This window comes from Eriocheir sinensis, chromosome 2 (genome assembly GCF_024679095.1).
Source record: "Eriocheir sinensis breed Jianghai 21 chromosome 2, ASM2467909v1, whole genome shotgun sequence".
NCBI classification, from domain to species: domain Eukaryota; kingdom Metazoa; phylum Arthropoda; class Malacostraca; order Decapoda; family Varunidae; genus Eriocheir; species Eriocheir sinensis.
This window is the reverse complement of record NC_066510.1, coordinates 19371686-19391697: the sequence shown is the minus strand read 5'-3', so window position 1 is coordinate 19391697 and position 20012 is coordinate 19371686. Positions and strand designations below refer to the sequence as shown.

General features: G+C 43.7%; 2 protein-coding genes across 3 annotated transcripts in view; both read left to right on the top strand.

The window, feature by feature from the left end:
- Window positions 1-797, top strand: part of LOC127000937 (uncharacterized) — a 27828-nt gene extending 27031 nt beyond the window's left edge. The window contains exon 10 of the mRNA XM_050865124.1: window positions 721-797. The gene's annotated coding sequence lies outside the window, so the exon portion shown is untranslated. The remainder of the gene's footprint in view (window positions 1-720) is intronic.
- The window catches only part of LOC127000916 (uncharacterized), a 20639-nt gene extending 627 nt beyond the window's left edge, over window positions 1-20012 (top strand). Inside the window, exons 1-6 of one of the 2 annotated variants that reach the window (XM_050865054.1) lie at window positions 106-238; window positions 14842-15463; window positions 15749-15898; window positions 16313-16414; window positions 17387-17491; window positions 18523-20012. In XM_050865054.1, coding sequence (XP_050721011.1) covers window positions 14969-15463; window positions 15749-15898; window positions 16313-16414; window positions 17387-17491; window positions 18523-19680 — 2010 coding nt within the window. In that variant the 5' untranslated portion in view covers window positions 106-238; window positions 14842-14968 and the 3' untranslated portion in view covers window positions 19681-20012. Of the gene's footprint in view, window positions 1-105; window positions 239-14841; window positions 15464-15748; window positions 15899-16312; window positions 16415-17386; window positions 17492-18522 lie in introns of those variants that run through there. The other variant, XM_050865063.1, reaches the window with a different exon arrangement.

The window sequence follows — 20012 nt, the reverse complement described above, 5'->3', positions numbered from 1 at the left end:
GCCGTGAGAGAGGAAAACGCTCATGACAACCCGACATAGCTCCTCTCGCCTTAAAAATTAGTCTTATCAAGAACCGCACTCGTTTGATGATACGAGTGTAAGCCCCTCGTAAAGCCCTGGCAGTGGTTGAGCTTTCAGGAAGTCTGCCAGTCTGTATGGTAGAGTGCTCTGACGATCATTGTATGCTTCATCAAGTCAAAATCTTCGGTGAAATCAATGAAAACGGCTACTTTCAAGTGTATGTATTTTTAAGTTTTTGTGTGTAAGTTCCGGTTAAGAAGCGAGATGACTTATATTGAGGATGAAGAATTTTTGCTACCCCCTTTATGGATGATTCTTTAGTAACGTCTGAATAAGTGCAACACGTTCTGCAAATGAGGCTTGAAAGTGATCTCAGTAAAGCGAATCGTGAATCGTAGAAATAACGCTTAGGTTGGAAGGTTTTAGGAACGGGTGGGAGGTAAGATGATTGTCGCGTGTGTGTGTGTGTGTGTGTGTGTGTGTGAGAGAGAGAGAGAGAGAGAGAGAGAGAGAGAGAGAGAGATAATGGTGAGGGGGGGGGGGGGGGCAGCATATCGGCCTTCTCGCCCACACACACTTTCCAGGAGTCAATCATGTTCCCCCGTGTGACATAACCTATTTTCCCTTGCCCTACGTCACCCAGATCGACCCACACACACGCGTCTACAGAAGATTAATTAATTTTGTTTTCTTTTGTAGTAGAATGTCGACCGTGCATAACAAAGCCAGCGTCCGTGACTCTCTTATATAAAGGGAGTCAGTACTTCTAGGTAAAGGTATTGAAACGCTTGGTAAAGGTATTGCAGCGCTTGGTTAATGTAGCCCTGGTGCTGCATCTTGCTTAGAGAGAGAGAGAGAGAGAGAGAGAGAGAGAGAGAGAGAGAGAGAGAGAGATTTGTCATTGTATTTGCCTTGGTAATATTGGGTAAGCATATGAGTGCATCGCAAGCATCACTATCAGCATGCGGGACTGCGTTGTCGGGGCTTCTTTGCCATTTAAGCACGTCACGGCTCTGTGCATGTCTCTTTGAAGGCTTGTTGGCACGGTGATGGTGGTGGTGTGAGGCAAGGCCCTTCAGGACAAAATATGTAACAGGTGGTGCTGAGATTTGTAGGACAGGCTAAATATATAAGGGTGTCGCATGTTCTCCCACTGTTATCCTGTAAACCTGTATGTCTGTGCGTGTGTGTGCATATTTAGGGGGGGGGGGGGTGAGTGTGTGCGTGTGTTTGCTTGTGTAGGGGGGGTGAGTGTATGATTGTGTGTAAATGATGACAAAGAACTGAATATTAATGATCTCGTCGATGTCGAAATGATTATTACGTTCGCGGTGCTTCAAGCGGCTGTGAATGTCGACCTATATATAAACCCCACACATGACACATAACAGACAGCAGGCAGGAGGAAAGAAAGGCGGGTTGAGTGAAGTAATGGGGGAGGAAAGATGGACGGCCGAGGTAGCTGAGATGCGGGTGATGTGTCAGATCAGAGTGAATGTAGGTGAAGGCTGTTATTATCTGGTGAATATAGCGTGTGTTTGTTTATTTATGAAAGTATGTGTGTATGTATATGTATGTTTGTATGTATGTAGACTTGTATACTGTGTAGATGGACTATGCAAAGTAGTTTAAGGGAATATTCATGAATGGTTATTTTTTTACATTTTTAAGTTGAAGGTACCGCCGAGAGGAAGGAAGATAAATTAAGGATGATACGAAAGAAAGAAGGGGAAGGGCTTTTGACTTTAGTAAATGAGTAAAATCAACGTTACGTAACAACGTTTAAATTATTTGGCGTGCTTTGCTGGTAATTGTGTATGTTATGTGGAAAAAGTAGGGCTACGCGATGAAAAGTGATGCAAAGTAATCTGATTAATGATATATTGCGTCAGATATAAATGAAGTGATATTTTTTCTTTTCAATTGAGTTCGTTTTTTATTTAATCATTCTTGACGTGTCCATGGAGCTGAGTAGGATATATAGAGAACAATGACTATCACAGATGCTAAATGAAAATGATTGTTCACCATCTCTCATGTTTGATGGAAGAGGAGAAGAGGAAAAAAAGCATATCTGAAGTTACTGAACGTGAAAACATTTTGTGTGCCTCTGAGGAATACTTATGCATGCGGCGTGGACAAAGAGATGGACGATTATCTTCTTAATGTGAGTGATGAGAGCTGAAAGAGTCATGCGTTCAGAACTTATCCCTCCAGACCCCCTTAACTTTCATTTATATAATAGAGAATGTTAAATTAAAATCCTGACGTACAATAAAACTAAGGAAGCCATGGAAATCGCTCTAGCTCGCGATCAAATTTCCGTTACAGAAGATACGCAGAAAAATGGATGAAAAGTTATCGCGAACATTCTGGAAATCCATTGAGAGAGAGAGAGAGAGAGAGAGAGAGAGAGAGAGAGAGAGAGAGAGAGAGGGGGGACCTCGGCAAATACAGACGAACAAGCAGTTAGGTAGTTAAATAAGCTGCAAGAAGATGTGGACAAGAATGATTATAATGAGGCTACAAGAGGCCAACCGGTTAACATAAGGCAGCTTCTAAGAGTAGGCTTTCACCAACTTCCCTCCCTGTCCATAAACATATCTAACCTGTCTAATCTTGTTTACACCAACTACCCTGTGTATCTACCGAGTTTGGGAATATTACCTCCTGAACAGCAATCGGGGGACAAGTACAGCATATAATATCATCAACCCTTCGTCAGCACCGTAAAAAGATGAGGGGATGCGAGGGCGTGCGGGTTCTGTGCCTGGGAATAACAACCCGGCGGACGGAGGACGGTAAATGATAATGGAAGCTTGTCAGAACCGCTTTTGATGTGAGTGAGGGTGAGCTTGTGCCTTTACATTCCCAAGATAAGTTAACGTTCAGCTCGGGTTATAAGGCCCTCATAACAACAGTGGTAGTGATGGTGTATAGTTCTTGTCGCTGTCTCTATGCAAAGCGTTATTACAGTCTCTTTTGATGTTGGGCTATGCGAGGGTGAGCTTGTGCCTATACATTCCCAAGATATGTTAACGTTCAGCTCGGGTTATAAGGTCCTCATAACAACAGTGGTAGTGATGGTGTATAGTTCTTGTCGCTGTCTCGATGCAAAGCCTTATCACAGCCTCTTTTGATGTTGGGCTATGCGAGGGTGAGCTGGTGCCTTTACATTCCCAAGATGAGTTAACGTTCAGATCGGGTTATAAGGTCCTCATAACAACAGTGGTAGTGATGGTGTATAGTTCTTGGCTCCGTCTTGATCAAAAGCCTTATTACAGTCTCTTGCTAAGGCTGTGCGAGGGTGAGCTTGTGCCTATAAATTCCCTAGATGAGTTAACGTTCAGCTCGGGTTATAAGGTCCTCATAACAATAGTGGTATAGTTCTTGGCTCCGTCTTGATCCAAAGCATTATTAGTCTCTTGATTAGGCTATGCGAGGGTGAGCTCGTGCCTATACTTTCCCAAGATGAGTTTACGTTCAGCTTCGGTTATACTTTCCTCATAACAACAGTGGTAGTGATGGTGTATAGTTCTTGGCTCCGTCTTGATCAAAAGCCTTATTACAGTCTCTTTTGATTAGGCTATGCGAGGGTGAGCTCGTGCCCAAGATGAGTTAACGTTCAGCTTCGGTTATAAGGTCCTCATATTAACAGTGGCAGTCATAGTGTTTACTTCTTGGTTCTGTCTTGTTTCTCTCTGTCTTGATCCAAAGCGTTGTTACAGCCTCTTTTGATGTTAGGCTATGCGACGATGAGCTTGTGCCTATACATTCCCAAGATGTGTCAACGTTTAGGGTTAATAGGAGGGCTTCGTAACAATAGCGGTAGTGATAGTGTATAAGAGTTTATGGCTTCGTCTCGTTTAAAATCCTGAATGTCGCCGCAGCCTCATTTTGCGCCGTAGGCATCATGATATTCCTTGGCAATTTCAATTTTCTGTTTTGGCGCCGTCACCGGTAGTGTTGGGGGGGAGAGGAGCGAGGAACTTCCCCCACCCCCCCTGCCTCCCCCGCTCCCTCCCCGCGCCTACATGATGTTCACCACCAAGTCTCGTTTTTTTCCCTTGGCTTTTTCCCTTGATTACCGTTGCCTTCATTGGCTTCACTAACGTCAACAGACTTATTATACAGATAAGACAGCGCCGCGCTTTACTAGCCGCGCCCAGCCAAGGCCTCGCGTGTCTGGTGCTTGGGCAGCGACTGTGAGGGTTGTTGTTGTTGTTATTATTATTATTATTATTATTATTATTATTATTATTATTATTATTATTATTATTATTATTATTATTATTATTATTATTATTACCACTACTACCACTACTACTACTACCGTACTACTTATACTACTACTACTACTACTACTACTACTACTACTACTACTACTACTACTACTACTACTACTACTATTGGGTTGTTATTGCTGTTGCTGTTGTTACTGCTGTTCTTTAGTTGTTGTTAGTGGACATATTCCCTATATAACTGAGGAGTAGCATCAATATTCATGTAAATCTATTTTTCCGGTGGTAAAATATGTGAATCGTAGTGCCGAATATATCAAGAGCCATCCAAGAACTGGAGACGCCAGCTCATAAGACGCCGCAAATACTTCAGAACTTTATTTCGACAAAGCGTATATCTCCCTGTGCACAGATGAACCTGCGTAATGTAAACATATCTGTTACTGAATATTGCCACGGAAAAAATATCTTACGTCGTTGGATATAGAAGAACGCATAAAATAACGGCAGTGATTTTCAAAGTTGATATATACATTGTCGGGGCCGTATCCGCATTCTGGATTCTGCAATTATCGAGCATGAATGAAGGCTTTAGACATGTCCACGGACTCTGAACTTGAGTAGATATTGACTAAATCATAAAAATGCACCAAAACTCATCCTAAGAGTTCTGTTGTCATATGGTCATAACCTGTGTTAGGCCAATCCAATCTCGGAGACTAGCACACGGGAGCGGCGGTCGGGGAATTCCCTGTCCCGTTTCAGTTCCGGTTGTTGCAGAGCTTTTTCGAATACCGTCGAGTGGAGCAATAACCCGCATGGCACCCAGACACCCCACCTTCGGCCGCTCCTGTCAAGTGGTGCACCGGGGGGCGGCCTGAGCCACCAACAGGCACCGCTTTAAACAAGCACGAACGCCCACGCCAGCACAGGCTGCTAGCAACCACCACAGTTCTGCCTTAGCGGCCTCCGATAACAGACAGTAGACAATAGAATCTACTGTCTTTGTTATGTTCATTATTAATATTGTTATTGTCCTTCTTTTTATTGTTGTTACGGATGTTTTTTAGTTGATGCTGTTCTTTCTCCTCTGCTACTACTTTTTCTTTTGAACCGAGAATAATCCGCTAACTGGAGCTCGCCAAGGTAACGAGACTGCCGCTGATGGCTGCGCCGTTACCTATAGTGCTCGCCCATTCAGGTCTTGCAGGCACTAGCGGTAATTGCCGAGTCTGAGGTTTGGTCCTTGTCTGGCAACGGTGCTTGACGTCACCGACCACAGCAATGCAAGTTGTGCCGCGAGCTAATGATGGTCTTCCTGTGCCTTTCTCTTAGGCCCTCGGTTTTCCTTTCCATTTCATTTTCATTGGCAGTGTTCCGCAAAGTCTGTTTTCCTGTCTGTGTGAATATATGTCTACCTGTCACTAAGTCTGTCTATATGTGTGTCTGTCTGTGCTTTTCTCTCTCGTTCTTCTATTTTATATTGCCTATGTAATGCTGCAAACACTCGAACGATTTGAGTTATGTGTGTGTGGGGGGGGGGGGGGGAGGATTTTTCATCGTACGTTAATGGCTGTCGTGAGGTTTCGTTTCTGTGTTATCGTTTTTAGTTACCACGTTCTCCAGTTCCTATTGTTTCCAGGCGATTTATGGGAGTCAGCGTTCGATTTTTTTTTTTTTTTTTTTTTTGTGAAGTTTCTGATTCTCTTTTATTTGCCGGCATTCTTTCACGTGCATTTGTGGGATATTCAAGCCTCCTCTCGTTACTTTTCCTTTTGTAGTAGAGATTGAAACTGTTGGTTGGTCAAACGGCTGCCCGTAAAGCCCTCAAGTGTGTGTGTGTGTGTGTGTGTGAGAGAGAGAGAGAGAGAGATAGAGAGAGAGAGAGAGAGAGAGAGAGACTGGCCGGCATACAGACAGACAAACAGAGAGAGAGAGAGAGAGAGAGAGAGAGAGAGAGAGAGAGAGAGAGAGAGAGAGAGAGAGAGAGAGAAAAGAATGTAGTCCACTTTCTCGGCGTGGATTTGACAGGCTCCTTTCACTTTTTATTTTTATTTTTTTCGTCCCGGCGGCGGCAACATCACCGGCATAAACACTTTTCTCTCCGTAAGCAAATAAAGTGTTTCATGTTATTGCGCCATTCTGTGTCAGCGGCCCGGAGGTGATTAGTTGAAGGCAATAACAGTTACTAGAAATCACGATGGTATTTGACATTATGTGTATTTACGTTTTATTAGCGATGTTTTCTTTGTCGAGGATTTTGTGTATGCTCGTTTGCTCTCCGTGTGTGTCTTTCCCCTTCTGATTAGTATTTTTTTCTTCTATTTTTACGTATATGTTTCGAAAGGTTTCGTTCACCTTTATTTGCTATTTGTGTCCATTTCTTCTCATCCTTTAATTATTTTTTTTTTATCTCTACTCATGTGTTTTGAAAAGCTTCGTTCACCATCATTTTCTCTTCGTATCTTTTTCTTTTCTTCCTATAATTATTTTTTTATCTCTACTCATGTTTTGAAAAGCTTCGTTCATCATCATTTTCTCTTCGTATCTATTTCTTCTCTTCCTATAATTTTTTTTTTATCTCTATTCATATGTTTTGAAAAGCTTCGTTCTCCTTCATTTTCTCTTCGTATCTTTTTCTTCTCTTCCTATAATTATTTTTTTTTATCTCTATTCATATGTTTTGAAAAGCTTCGTTCACCATCATTTTCTCTTCGTATCTATTTCTTCTCCTCCTATATTTTTTTTTTATCTCTACTCATATGTTTTGAAAAGCTTCGTTCACCATCATTTTCTCTTCGTATCTATTTCTTCTCTTCCTATAATTATTTTTTTTTTATCTCTATTCATATGTTTTTGAAAAGCTTCGTTCACCATCATTTTCTCTTCGTATCTTTTTCTTCTCTTCCTATAATTATTTTTTTTATCTCTACTCGTGTGTTTTGAAAAGCTTCGTTCTGCTTCATTTTCTTTTCGTATCTTTTCTTTTCTTCCTATAATTATTTTTTATATCTACTCATGTGTTTTGAAAAGCTTCGTTCTCCTTCATTTTCTCTTCGTATCTTTTTCTTCTCTTCCTATAATTATTATTTTTTTATCTCTACTCATGTGTTTTGAAAAGCTTCGTTCTCCTTCATTTTCTCTTCGTATCTTTTTCTTCTCTTCCTATAATTTTTTTTTTTTATCTCTATTCATATGTTTTGAAAAGCTTCGTTCTCCTTCATTTTCTCTTCGTATTTTTTTCTTCTCTTCCTATAATTATTATTTTTTTATCTCTACTCATGTGTTTTGAAAAGCTTCGTTCACCATCATTTTATTCTTCTCTTTCTATAATTATTTTTTTATCTCTACTCATGTGTTTTGAAAAGCTTCGTTCTCCTTCATTTTCTCTTCGTATTTTTTTCTTCTCTTCCTATAATTATTATTTTTTTATCTCTACTCATGTGTTTTGATAAGCTTCGTTCTCCTTCATTTTCTCTTCGTATCTATTTCTTCTCTTCCTATAATTATTATTTTTTTATCTCTATTCATATGTTTTTGAAAAGCTTCGTTCTCCTTCGTTTTCTCTTCGTATCTTTTTCTTCTCTTCCTATAATTATTTTTTTTTTTATCTCTACTCATGTGTTTTGAAAAGCTTCGTTCACCATCATTTTCTCTTCGTATTTTTTTTCTTCTCTTCCTATAATTATTTTTTTATCTCTACTCATGTGTTTTGAAAAGCTTCGTTCACCATCATTTGCTCTTCGTGTCTATTCCTTCCCATAAGTAATTGTATTATCTTTACTTATTTATTTTGAAAAGCTTATTCGTTCTCTTTCATTTCCTATTCGTGTCTATTTCTTCTCTTCCTATAAGTCTTTGTTTTATCTTTATTCATTTATTTTGCAAAGCTTCTTCGTTCTCTTAGGTTCGCTCTTCGTTTCTATTTTTTTCCCTTCCTTTGAGTATATTTTTATCTTAACTCTTAAAGAAGGTGAGTCTCGCAATCCATAATACCCACTTTATTGTTAACATTTTAATAATAATGACAAAAATATAAACAGTGGCAATAATAATAATAATAATAATAATAATAATAATAATAATAATAATAATAATAATAATAATTTCACACGCATTCATCTCATCTCATTCATCTATATTTTTTCCATCCAATCTATTTGATGAAGGGCAGACAGTTCCTTAAGGGCAGAGAGAGAGAGAGAGAGAGAGAGAGAGAGAGAGAGAGAATAATTATTGATATTACATATATTACTTAACAATAATTACCACATTGTTGCCATCCACGTACTTATATGTCTATGTCTCTGTCTGTGTGTCTCTTTGCAGGACTCTCTCTCTCTCTCTCTCTCTCTCTCTCTCTCTCTCTCTCTCTCTCTCTCTCTCTCTCTCTCTCTCTCTCTCTCTCTCTCTCTCTCTCTCTCTCTCTCTCTCTCTCTCTCTCTCCCCCCACCCCCCCACCCCCCGTATGTGTAATCAGGTGCGTCAAGGTGTGAAGGTGTGGGCGAGTTCTGTTGACGTGGCCCCATCTTATTGAGTGTGTGTGTGTGTGTGTGTGTGTGTGTGTGTGTTAGAGCGAGATAGAGACTAAAAGGAAATACCAGGAAAGAAGGTGAAAGTATGTAGGAAAAAATATGAGGAAAATTTGGAGTGAAGGAGGAAAAAAAGGAGGTGATGAAATGAAGGGAACGGGTGAGAGGAGGAGGAGGAGGAGGAGGAAAGGAATAAAAAGGAAGAAAGGAAGACGAAATATTTTTTTGAGAGAATGGAATAACAAGAAACAGAGGAAGATGTGGAAGATGCAGAGGAGGAGGAGGAGGAAGAGGAAAGGAGTAAAATAGGAAGAAAGGAAGACGAAATATTTTTTTGAGAGAATGGAATAACAAGAAACAGAGGAAGATGTGGAAGATGCAGAGGAGGAGGAGAAAGAAGAGGAGGAAGAGGAGGAGGAGGAAAGGAGTAAAATAGGAAGAAAGGAAGACGAAATATTTTTTTGAGAGAATGGAATAACAAGAAACAGAGGAAGATGTGGAAGATGCAGAGGAGGAGGAGGAGGAGGAGGAGGAGGAAAGGAGTAAAAGGGAAGAAAAGAAGACGAAAGAATTTTTTTGAGAGAATGGAATAACAAGAAACAGAGGAAGAGGTGGAAGATGCAGAGGAGAAGAGAGAAGAGGAGGAGAAGGAAGAGAAGGAGGAGTAGGAAGAGGAGGAGGAGGAGGAGGGGAAGGAGAAAGAGGAGGAGGAGGAAGAGTGCAGGTGTGGGAGGGGAAGTGACATTGTTGACTTGCTCTCACCTTGGCTCTGGCAGGTGAAAGGTGTTTCTTCCCCCTCCTCCTCCTCCTCCTCCTCCTCCTCCTCTTACGCTTCGTCTTCCTCCCCGTCCGTCCCTCCTCCCTCCGTTTCTTGTGCTTCCTTTCGCTCTTCCAGTTTCTGCGTCACATTTTTAGCTCACGATATAACTTTTACTTACCTTTCTTTATTACCTTAATGTCCATGTATCCATTTACCTGTATCTCTATTTCTATCTACTTATCTGCCTGTTTATCTATCTATACATCTCTCTAATCAGCTATTCATCTCACTGTATCTATTTGTCTATCGTTTGTGTTATTCGGCTGGCCTGTTTGTGTGTCTGTCTGTAGATGAGTCTCAGAACGGTGCACGAAGGTTAGGCAGGGTGTGGCTGGGTGTGGTTGGAGAAGGAAGAGAGGCTAGGATAACATCACAGCTGCCTACCTATTTCCTGTTTCCCACTCTTCTTCTTCTTCGTCGTCTTCGTCTTCTCTTTCTTCTTCGTTGTCTTCGTCTTCTTTGTCTTCTTCGTCATCGTCTTTGTCTTCGTTTTCTTTGCCTTCGCCTGTTTCTTCTTCTTCTTCTTCTTCTTCTTCTTCTTCTTCTTCTTCTTCTTCCTCTTCTTCTTTATTTCCTCCTCCTCCTCTACCTGGTCCTCGTAATTATTTTCCTTCTTTTCTTTTCTTCTCATTTTTCTTCTATCCACTCTCCTTTTCATCATCGTCCTCCCCTCCTTGTTTCCTTTATCTTCTTCTTCATCATCATCTTCTATTTCGTCCTCCATGACCCATTTTCTTATTCGTTTTGTCACTCCCTTCTCCCTCTCCCCTGGCTGGATATTATAGACCACTACGGCCCGTGAAGATAGTTAGGCCAAGGTCAAGAAGGAATAGGACACCGTCTCATCTTGCTTATTACTGGTCCGTGGCTCTCTACCCGAGCTTCTCACATTCCACCAGTCGGCCATGTAATGAGAGCAGGGAAATGGAAGCGGAGGAAATCTTGGTTTCTTGGACTACTCGAGTCAGACAAGAATAACATTTGCGAAGAAAATTGAAAGTGGTGTTCTCAGACGTCTTCTCTCTCACAGCGAATATCTCTTAAGGTTTCAAAGGAGGTTATTAGTCTGGGGTTCTGATGGTGAGTGTTTATCCCATTCATGGTGTAGACTCTGTAGAGGCCTTGTCAAACTATCACCAGACTCATAAACGAAGAGAATTGCAAGTGAGTCGTTTTCTCCTAAAGGTCACAGAGGAGGTTAGTCGGAAGTTCTGATGAGTCTATTCCTATTCATGGTGTAGAGGCCTTGTCAAGCTATCACCAGGCTCATAAACGAAGAGAATTGAAAGTGAGTCGTTTCTCCCTCACAACAAATATTTATAAAGGTCACAGAGAAGGTTAGTCGGAAGTTCTGATGAGTCTATTCCTATTCATGGTGTAGAGGCCTTGTCAAGCTATCACCAGGCTCGTAAACAAAGAGAATTGAAAGTGAGTCGTTTTCTCCCTCAAAGCAAATATTTTCAAAGGTTACAGAGGAGGTTAGTCGGAAGTTCTGATGAGTATTTTTCCTATTCATGGTGTAGAGGCCTTGTAAAACTATCACCAGGCTCATAAACGAAGAGAATTGAAAGTGAGTCGTTTTCTCCCTCACAACAAATATTTATAAAGGTCACAGAGAAGGTTAGTCGGAAGTTCTGATGAGTCTATTCCTATTCATGGTGTAGAGGCCTTGTCAAGCTATCACCAGGCTCGTAAACGAAGAGAATTGAAAGTGAGTCGTTTTCTCCCTCACAGCTAAATATTCCTAAAGGTCACAGAGGAGGTTAGTCGGAAGTTCTGATGAGTCTATTCCTATTCATGGTGTAGAGGCCTTGTCAAGCTGTCACCAGGCTCGTAAACGAAGGGAATTGAAAGTGAGTCGTTTTGTCCCTCAAAGCAAATATTTTCAAAGGTTACAGAGGAGGTTAGTCGGAAGTTCTGATGAGTATTTTTCCTATTCATGGTGTAGATGCCTTGCCAAGCTACCACTAGGCTCAGAAGACTACCCATGAACTACTCACACAACCTCTACGAAAGCCTTATATAATGTGGGTGTGTAAGCTTTGAAATGGTTAAGAATATGAACCTGAGCTGTCAACATGTTTATTGGTATTTATCCGTCCAGTTGTAGTCGGAAGTTCTGATGAGTATTTTTCCTATTCATGGTGTAGAGGATTTGTCAAACTACCACTAGGCTGAGAAGACTACCCATGAACTACTCACACAACCTCTACGAAAGCCTTATATAATGTGGGTTTGTAAGCTCTGAAATGGTTAAGAATATGAACCTGAGCTGTCAACATGTTTATTGGTATTTATCCGTCCAGTTGTAGTTTGGGGTGAAAAACAAGAAAAATAAACACAAACGGTCTAGAAACACTATTTTTCTCTCTCTAAATCGCTTTCATGACATTCCAGACGAACAGCCTTCACTATTTTTTTTTTCGATTGCGTGTTGACCTCCATTCGAACGTTCACCCATTGTTGCGAAGTCCACGGGGTAACGAAGCGTGGACAAAGCGAGCAACGTAAGGACTTGTGACTTTAATGAACAGAAAGCGTCGTATCTGCAGACAGGGAGTGAGAGCTTGGCCACGCACACAAACAGCTATCTGGTGCGTCAGCCTTGCCCTGCCTTGCCGCCTCCACTCCTCCATCTCTCCCTCCTCCACTCCTCCTCTCCTCCACTCCTTCTCTCCCTCTCCCTCTTCCTCAGTTCATTCCATCCCCTCAACTCTTCTCCACTACTTCAGCTCTCCTCCCTCTTCCTCCTCAGTCCCTTCCATCTCCTCCCTTTCCTTTCCACTCCTTCATCTCTCCCTCCTCCTCCTCCCTTGTCCTTTCCATCCCCTTTTCACCTCTCTTCCTCCTCCTCCTCCTCCCTAGTTCCTTCCAAGCCCTTCTCACCTCTCCTCTACTCCTCCATCTCTCCTTCCTCATTCTCAATCCCTTCCATCCCCTTTCTCAACTCTCCTTCATTATATCTCTCCCTCCTTCCCCTCATCCTTAGCTCCTTCCCTCCCCTCCTCTCTCCTCGACTCCTCCACCCTCCATCAGTGCCTTCTATCCCCTCCTCACCTCTCCTTCACTCCTCCATCTCTCTCCCTCCTCCTCTCCTCAGCCCCTCCATCCCCTCCTCAACATTTCCCAGAAGAGCGTCAGGCCAAGGTGTTAGAGAGGCAGAGCAGGCGGGAAGGAACTTGATCCCATAACCCCAGCTCTAGGGGAGTGTAAGACGCCGCTTTGAGAAAAAAAATAAAAACAAAGGATGCTGATGACCCCTGCCTCTCACTAAGGGATGTGTCATGCATGCAGGACGTTGGATAGATGTCAGTGCTCCCTCATGAATGCATCAGCGCGAGGTACGGGGAACATAACCGGATGAGTAAAGCGCTGATGTAGGTGGTGACGTGTGCAATGCCCGGTGGTGGTGGTAGTGGTGGTGGTGGTGGTGGTGGTGTTGAAGGTGAAGGCCGCGTGGGAGGTGAGGCTGATCAAGGCTGGCATGTCAACAATGTACAATGATTGCGATTACGTCAGCTCTTAATTTTCCACAAGTGTAACAATACTACCCGATCTCTACTGGTTAGCACACCTATCTACGAATCCACGGGCCTTAGTTCGAATCCCGGTCTGGGCAGTCGGCAAGCAGCCCACCCAGCTGTTCATCCTCCCTCTAGCATTGGTCGACAAATGAGTACGGGGAAACCTGGGTAAGGTAAACTGTGGTAACCTGGATATCACAGCGGCTCTGTGTCCCGGGGTAATGGGTATTTCCCACCACATGCTCAAGGGCCAAAGTGACGGAGAAGAACACCGAGGCAAGGCGCAGATTAAGTGTATGCCCCTAAAAAGTCACCAACTTACCAAACACTATATGATAACTCCACCATATCAAAAACCACACCCAGATTAAATGATTATAGTGGTTAATGATATTTCCTCGTAAATTCGGCATCTCCCCTACTAACATTAACAACCCAATGACGCCCCGCACGAGGACGCTGACGGCCTGGGAAGCGGCGATTACGTCACGAGGGGGCGACCAGCGAGGCGAGGCAAACAACTGTACACTGTTTGCAAGGCGTGGAGATGGATAGATAGATAGATAGTTAGAGAGAGAGAGAGAGAGAGAGAGAGAGAGAGATCATTTCCTTGACCCATCCCTAATCAAACATCTTAGTCTTCCGTGAATATTAGTGTGTGTGTGTGTGTGTGTGTGTGTGTGTGTGTGTGTGTGTGTGTGTGTAGGTCTGGTATCACATTATCACCCTTTTCACGCTTGTTTCTAATCCTTCTTAGTACTTTTTTTTATACTTTAATCCAACACTGGTTTTCACGCTCTCTCTCTCTCTCTCTCTCTCTCTCTCTCTCTCTCTCTCTCTCTCTCTCTCTCTCTCTCTCTCTCTCTCTCATCCCAATCCCTTTCTCCTTTCCATCCTCTCCTACCTCCTCTTTTTTTTTCCATTTTCTTTACCTATCCTCCATTCCCCCTCCCTCTCTCTCTCTCTCTCTCTCTCTCTCTCTCTCTCTCTGCGGCCGATGATTGTATTTCCTAGATCTAGAGAATGAGAGTGAGATTACTAAGAACATCTAGCTGTCGTTGCATTCCCCGAACCAATTCAGTAAAGCCCATCGTCACAGGTATAGCCGGCCGCCTGTAACCTACCTCCTCCCTTATCAATTAGTGCCAGTTTCTAGGTCTAAAAGGTAAAAGCTTCCGTATCTTTGTGGCGTGACTAAAAATAAACTGGGCTAGAAATTAAAAGTATAGAAAAGAGCTGCATGTTTTTTTTTTATATTATACCAAAAACGAAGCGGAGAGAAGCAGCAGCCAGTGTTGTGCACAAACTGGGTGACTGGACTGGACTAGACACTGTTCAGCTGCACGAGGCATCACACGACACCATTTACAGGAGTTCCCACATCAGATGATATGACCAAGTTATAGGCCAGGTAGACGTGGGGCATTGCCAGTACAAAAAAACATCCATAATTTTCTTTACTGTGTGTGTGGGAAGGGGGGTATATTTGCTTGGAGTTGTATTTGTTGGTTCAAAGATTTTGGTTGTTCATATCCATAGGTCCAAGTTTTAAAAAACGAACGAAGTGGGTGGAACAGTGTTATAAATCAGTAACGATTTACAGCCCACGGTGAGGTGTATTCAGAAATTGAGTAATGTGTTGTGTCTGGTAATTACATCAGGACCTTCACATTTAACACTGACGTTCTTTGTATTCTCCACAGGGCCAGAGCACAATGCGAGGAGCCGAGTCACTACAGTGAAGGGATGGACGGCATGACGCTGAATCGATTATAATCATTCCACTTCCATAAACTGAAGAGGACAGAAAAGCTGCATATATACCTAACAATGATGCACGGGCCACGTCGCGCTGCAGTGTGTCTCGTCTTAGTGGCGGTGGCTGTCACTCAAGCGGCAGCACAGGCGAGGGACGGCTGGCCGGCGGCAGATGGCACCGCCGAACAGCCACCACCACTGCTCTTTCAGCCACCAGATGGCTCCAAGAAGCCTGTACGTCGCCCTGATATCTTTTCTCCAAAAACAAAGCCTCTTAACTTTCATGGAACGATCGAAACTTCAGAGGACTTAGAAACAGTAGGCGGCAGGCTGGTAGAGGAACCAGACGGCCTGAGGTGGGCTGTCAGAGAACATACCTATGGGGTAGACGTGACCTCGGACGGAAGGCCACCATTGAGGGGTCCGGTCACTGGCGCAGGCATGCAGGAGGGGCAGCGGCACTTCCTCAAAAAAAATTCAGATGGCGTGGAGGCGGCGCAGACGAGCGGGGCTGGCGGCGACGAGTGGCAAGGCAGCGCCACCATGAATGGCCCCGGTGAAGGCGAGGTTAGTATGAACGGTGGGAGCGGTGGACAGAACCGTTTCAAACTCCTCATGTGACATTTCCCCTGAATAACAAACTGCTGATACAAAATCACTGCCTTCTGTTCTAATGTGTTTCAGGAAACTAACAGTAAAGACTTGTGTGCACCAGACTTATTCAATGTGTTTAAATAATTTGATGATTCATGGCAGACTAGTCGGAAGTAGCTATATATTCTCGACGAAGGAAAACAGACCATAACAAAACATTGAAACACTGACTGACTTACAAGTGTTCTTGGTTCCCAGCTTCCCCCCGCGGTCTGGTCGAGGGAGGCAGACCTGTGGAGCTACCAGGAAGGGGAGTGGACGGAGGTACGCCTGCCGGACTCTTCGTACCTGTCCCTGCCCACGCCGGCCCCTCCCGCGGCAGCCCTCGTCGTGGCCGCCGTCGGCAAAGTAAGGAACATGAAGCATCAAGGAATGGAGAGAAGGTGGAAGACGAGAAACAGAAAGGAGTTAAGAAAATGACAAAACAGGCAGAAATACAAACAGACAAACAAAAACTTAAAAAAGAAAAAAAAGAATAATTGAAGGAAAAATAGGGAATAGGAAAGAAATTAAACGTGAAAGAACGATAACGTTTTTTTGCAGTAGATAATTATTGAAGAAAACAAATCAGGTAAAAAAAGATGCATAGCAGGAGAGCAGATGATACGAAACAAAATATGCACAAAAAATCACTGTAGTACACACGAACAGGTAATTGATAGAGAAAAAAATAAGTAAAACAGGTATTGGACAGGTGATTTAAGACGGGATCCCAGGTGTTACAAAACGGAACATGTGCTATAGAACAGGTGTGCTTCGCAGGTGGAGATTCAACGTAGCTTGGAGGGCCTGAAGAACGTGACCATCCACTGCCGCTTCTACCTGAGCGACAGCCACCACCCAGACGACCTACCTGAACTGACGGTGAGAGAGAGAGAGAGAGAGAGAGAGAGAGAGAGAGATTTACTTTATTCATCCCTTTTATTCATGTACGGTTCGTGTTTTCTTTGTCTTATCCGTGTATTCTTTTCGCTTGTAATGACCCACCCCACCCACACACCCCATTTTCCTTTAACCTTCATCTTCGCCCTCCCTCCCTTATCGCCCTCCTCATGCTCCCTTATACATAGCGTCTCTTTACTCCCTTTACTCCTCTCTTCGCGTGTTTCTCCCTTCCTGCCATCCTCAAGTTCCTTCCTTTTCCTTGTCGCTTGGATCCACGACCACCATATCCATCCTTTGTCCTCCCCTTGCTCCTCCCTTCCTTGGCGTCCCCTTCTCCCCCACGCACGAGTCAAGGTCTGTTTGCCGAGGGGGCGTGGACCCTTGCCTGCCCGTGTAAACAAGGGGAGACTCTTCCTCGCCCCCCCTCCCCGGGTGTTGATTGATGGAACATGATGGGAGAGGGTAAGCACAACAGAAGGGAGAAAGGTTGGCCACGACTCAATATTAATAATGATACTGTTATTAATTAGTGCTTTTGTCTATAATATGCTGCTAATAACCCTTTAGCAAAGATAGAGAGCTCTGGGACAGTGCCATAAATTATTGTATTTAGAGGAGCGTTTTGCGTGACATTTGATTACTTTTGGGCTCCGAAAAATCTTTGAACTTGGGTTTTACTCTCAAAAAGAAAACCACGTGTTTCTTTAGCTTTCAAGCCCCGGTTAGTGTGTTGTTCCTGATGCGTCCATTTGTACAGGTAAACGTAAAATGTTTCATCCGAATGGTGTTCTGTACACTCGTGGGCTTGTCACTGCCGGCCTTGGCATTGCAAGCATTTCTCAGTCATCATCCTACCCTCACACGCTGCTTTTTTTTTTTTTTTTTTTTAAATACACGGTTGCCAGTCACCAGTATCACTTTCCTCCCACTCATTACCTTTTACTCTTGCAGGTGTACTTTGTTGGGGACGGCTCTCGTGACACGTTGGAGTTTGAGACGACGAGGGGGGCGTGGCAGGAGCAGACCATCCACGTGCCCGAGGCGAACACCTCCTCGGTGAGTACGGCGCGCGCTCTGCTTGCCCGCCGGAAAAAAAAAAAAAAAACAAACGAAAAGAGTTCATATTATGCGATACCGTAGATAGCTATTTTCTTAAAAGCCCAAGGAAATCCAAATGATGAATAAACAAGGAGATAATATATTCACTGTAGAAAAACTCAAAATTTGAGGTAGTTTATTACAAAATTACGTGATACTGTCGAGTAGTGATGAATCAGTCTGGGATGAAATATTTGGTGGAATCCTTTAGGGTTCTTCCCTTGGTTCACGGATGTTAGTCATGTGCATAAAACACCCAGCTTCCGGGATAATAAATAAACAGTCTACAATTGAGAGGAAGGAAGGCAGGTTGACTTTTTTATATGACCATGATGCAAGGGTCCAAGGAGCGACATATGCAGTTTAACATCAGCAAGTGGATTGCAATAAATGCAGACAGTAGCAGCTCCTCACCTAATTACATCTTACAGGGCGCTGCAGATTAACGAGGTTAAGTTTTAAGGCAAAGTCTTGACCTTAACCTGGAAAAATATAACTTCTAGAAACCACACAAGCAGAGTTGCGTTTCATGGTGTCAATAGCAGAAGCTAACGCTGCCTTGTCGTGCAACTTTCATCTCGGTATACCAGAGATGACGATATTCGTCAGATATGATGCAGGAAAAGATGACAAATCGTTGAACAGCTGAGAATTTCACCATAACGGATAAAAACACTATAAACAGAATAAATGTCAAGTAATGGGTTTGAGGAGGTTTATTGTGCTGGTCTATCGGTCTCTAGGAAACATCTTGCCTCTTTATGATATCTTCGGACATAAAGAACGTGCCCTCGAGCATTACATGATTGAAAGGCTAATTTTCATTATTTCAAGGTTCAGTATAAATGAGTGAGGTCACGGACAGGACAGTGCATGTTCATACATACCTTGTAATATGATGAGAAAACAAACATAATTTTATAGATCCTTTGGTTTATACAGTCAGGAAATTAACAATTTATTGACACGTGTTTTCGTGTATCCGGCAGATCATTATTGAAGGCTGGCTCAAGGCCAATGGGGACATCATCGCCCTGAGCGACCTGTACACGACGGGCGTCACGGCGGCCCGCGACGATGCGCTGGATGCCTACCTGGACCAGAAGACGCTCACGGTCAGCACGGCGGAGAACGACACTTCAACACTTGAGTCCGAAGGAAACGGGACAGACTCAGAGTATGAGGATAGCGCAACGAGACCCAATGTTGATGACGACACGCAGCTCGATGCAACGCCAACTCCTGATGAGGAGGGCGCAGAGGAAGGCACAAGGACGGTGACGCCTACTGACGAGTCTGAGCTTGAGACTTCAACAGGCATTCCTGAAGGTCGACTTACTGAACAAGTCGACGGGAGCACAGACGTTGTTAGCTTGAATTCTACCATCTTAGCTAGCGATAATATGACTTCGGGTGTATCAAGTGATTTACAAGATACCATGACGGCGACCGACGCAGAAAACAACGAAGAAGACGAAGGTGGATCATCGACTGCTGCTGTGGCGGACGGTGAGCCAGGCGCGTCGGAAAATGTCACTGAAGACGCTTTTGAAACAGAAGCAAAGGAAGACATCACCACTTTGTTTATACCTGGCGTGACCACAGACTCTCTACAGACCAACGCCTCCATCACCCTCCCCGAGGGTAACGCCACGGCCACAGACGGTCCCTTCACCCCCTCGGAGGTTTCTGTGGGCTCAGAAACAGCCAGCAATGTCACAGAAGAACCCCCCTTTACAGGTGGACAAAATCTTTCTACTATCATATCTGGGACTGATAATGGTAGCTCTGCAACACTCGGAAGACCAGATTTCAACACCACTTTAGAAAATGTCACAGGGGGAACAGCACTCCCCACAGGGGTCATAATGGACTCCACGCCATACCCCACCGGCAACAGCACGGATACAGTGATGGCGAGGCCGATGTCCAACACCTCGTGGCGGGTGTTCCAGTTTTTCATTGTGCTGTGCGTGATGGGCCTCCTCGCGCTGGGCTTCCTCTACTTGAAGAAGAAGCGGCGGCAGGACGACGAGATCCCTGTGTTCACGCGCCACACGGACTACCACAACCCGACCTTCACCATGGAGGACGCCGCCAACTTCATGTCGCGCTCCGGCCGCAGCACCTACAAGACCATCGAGTAGCCGCCGGTGCGATGCGGCCGCCTCTCCTGCCTGACGTACTATTCTGCTGTGATAAAAGTAGACGAACAGTTTATTGAAAAGTTTAAAATGGTTTTAGTACTGAATCTGGGCAATCCTATTCCCTACTAAGATATTGGAAACAGTAAAAAATCCGCAATCGTTCAGTGTTTGACATCTATATCATTAAATGAGTGTGTGAAAGAGGTTTTGTGCATTCCTATTCAAACTTCGCATGTGTACGAGTTAAAAGTTGTCCTTTCTCTTCTTTAGGTTGTGTAGTATACCCTAAAACTCAAGAGGGATAAGATTTCTGAAATACACCTCAAAGATCA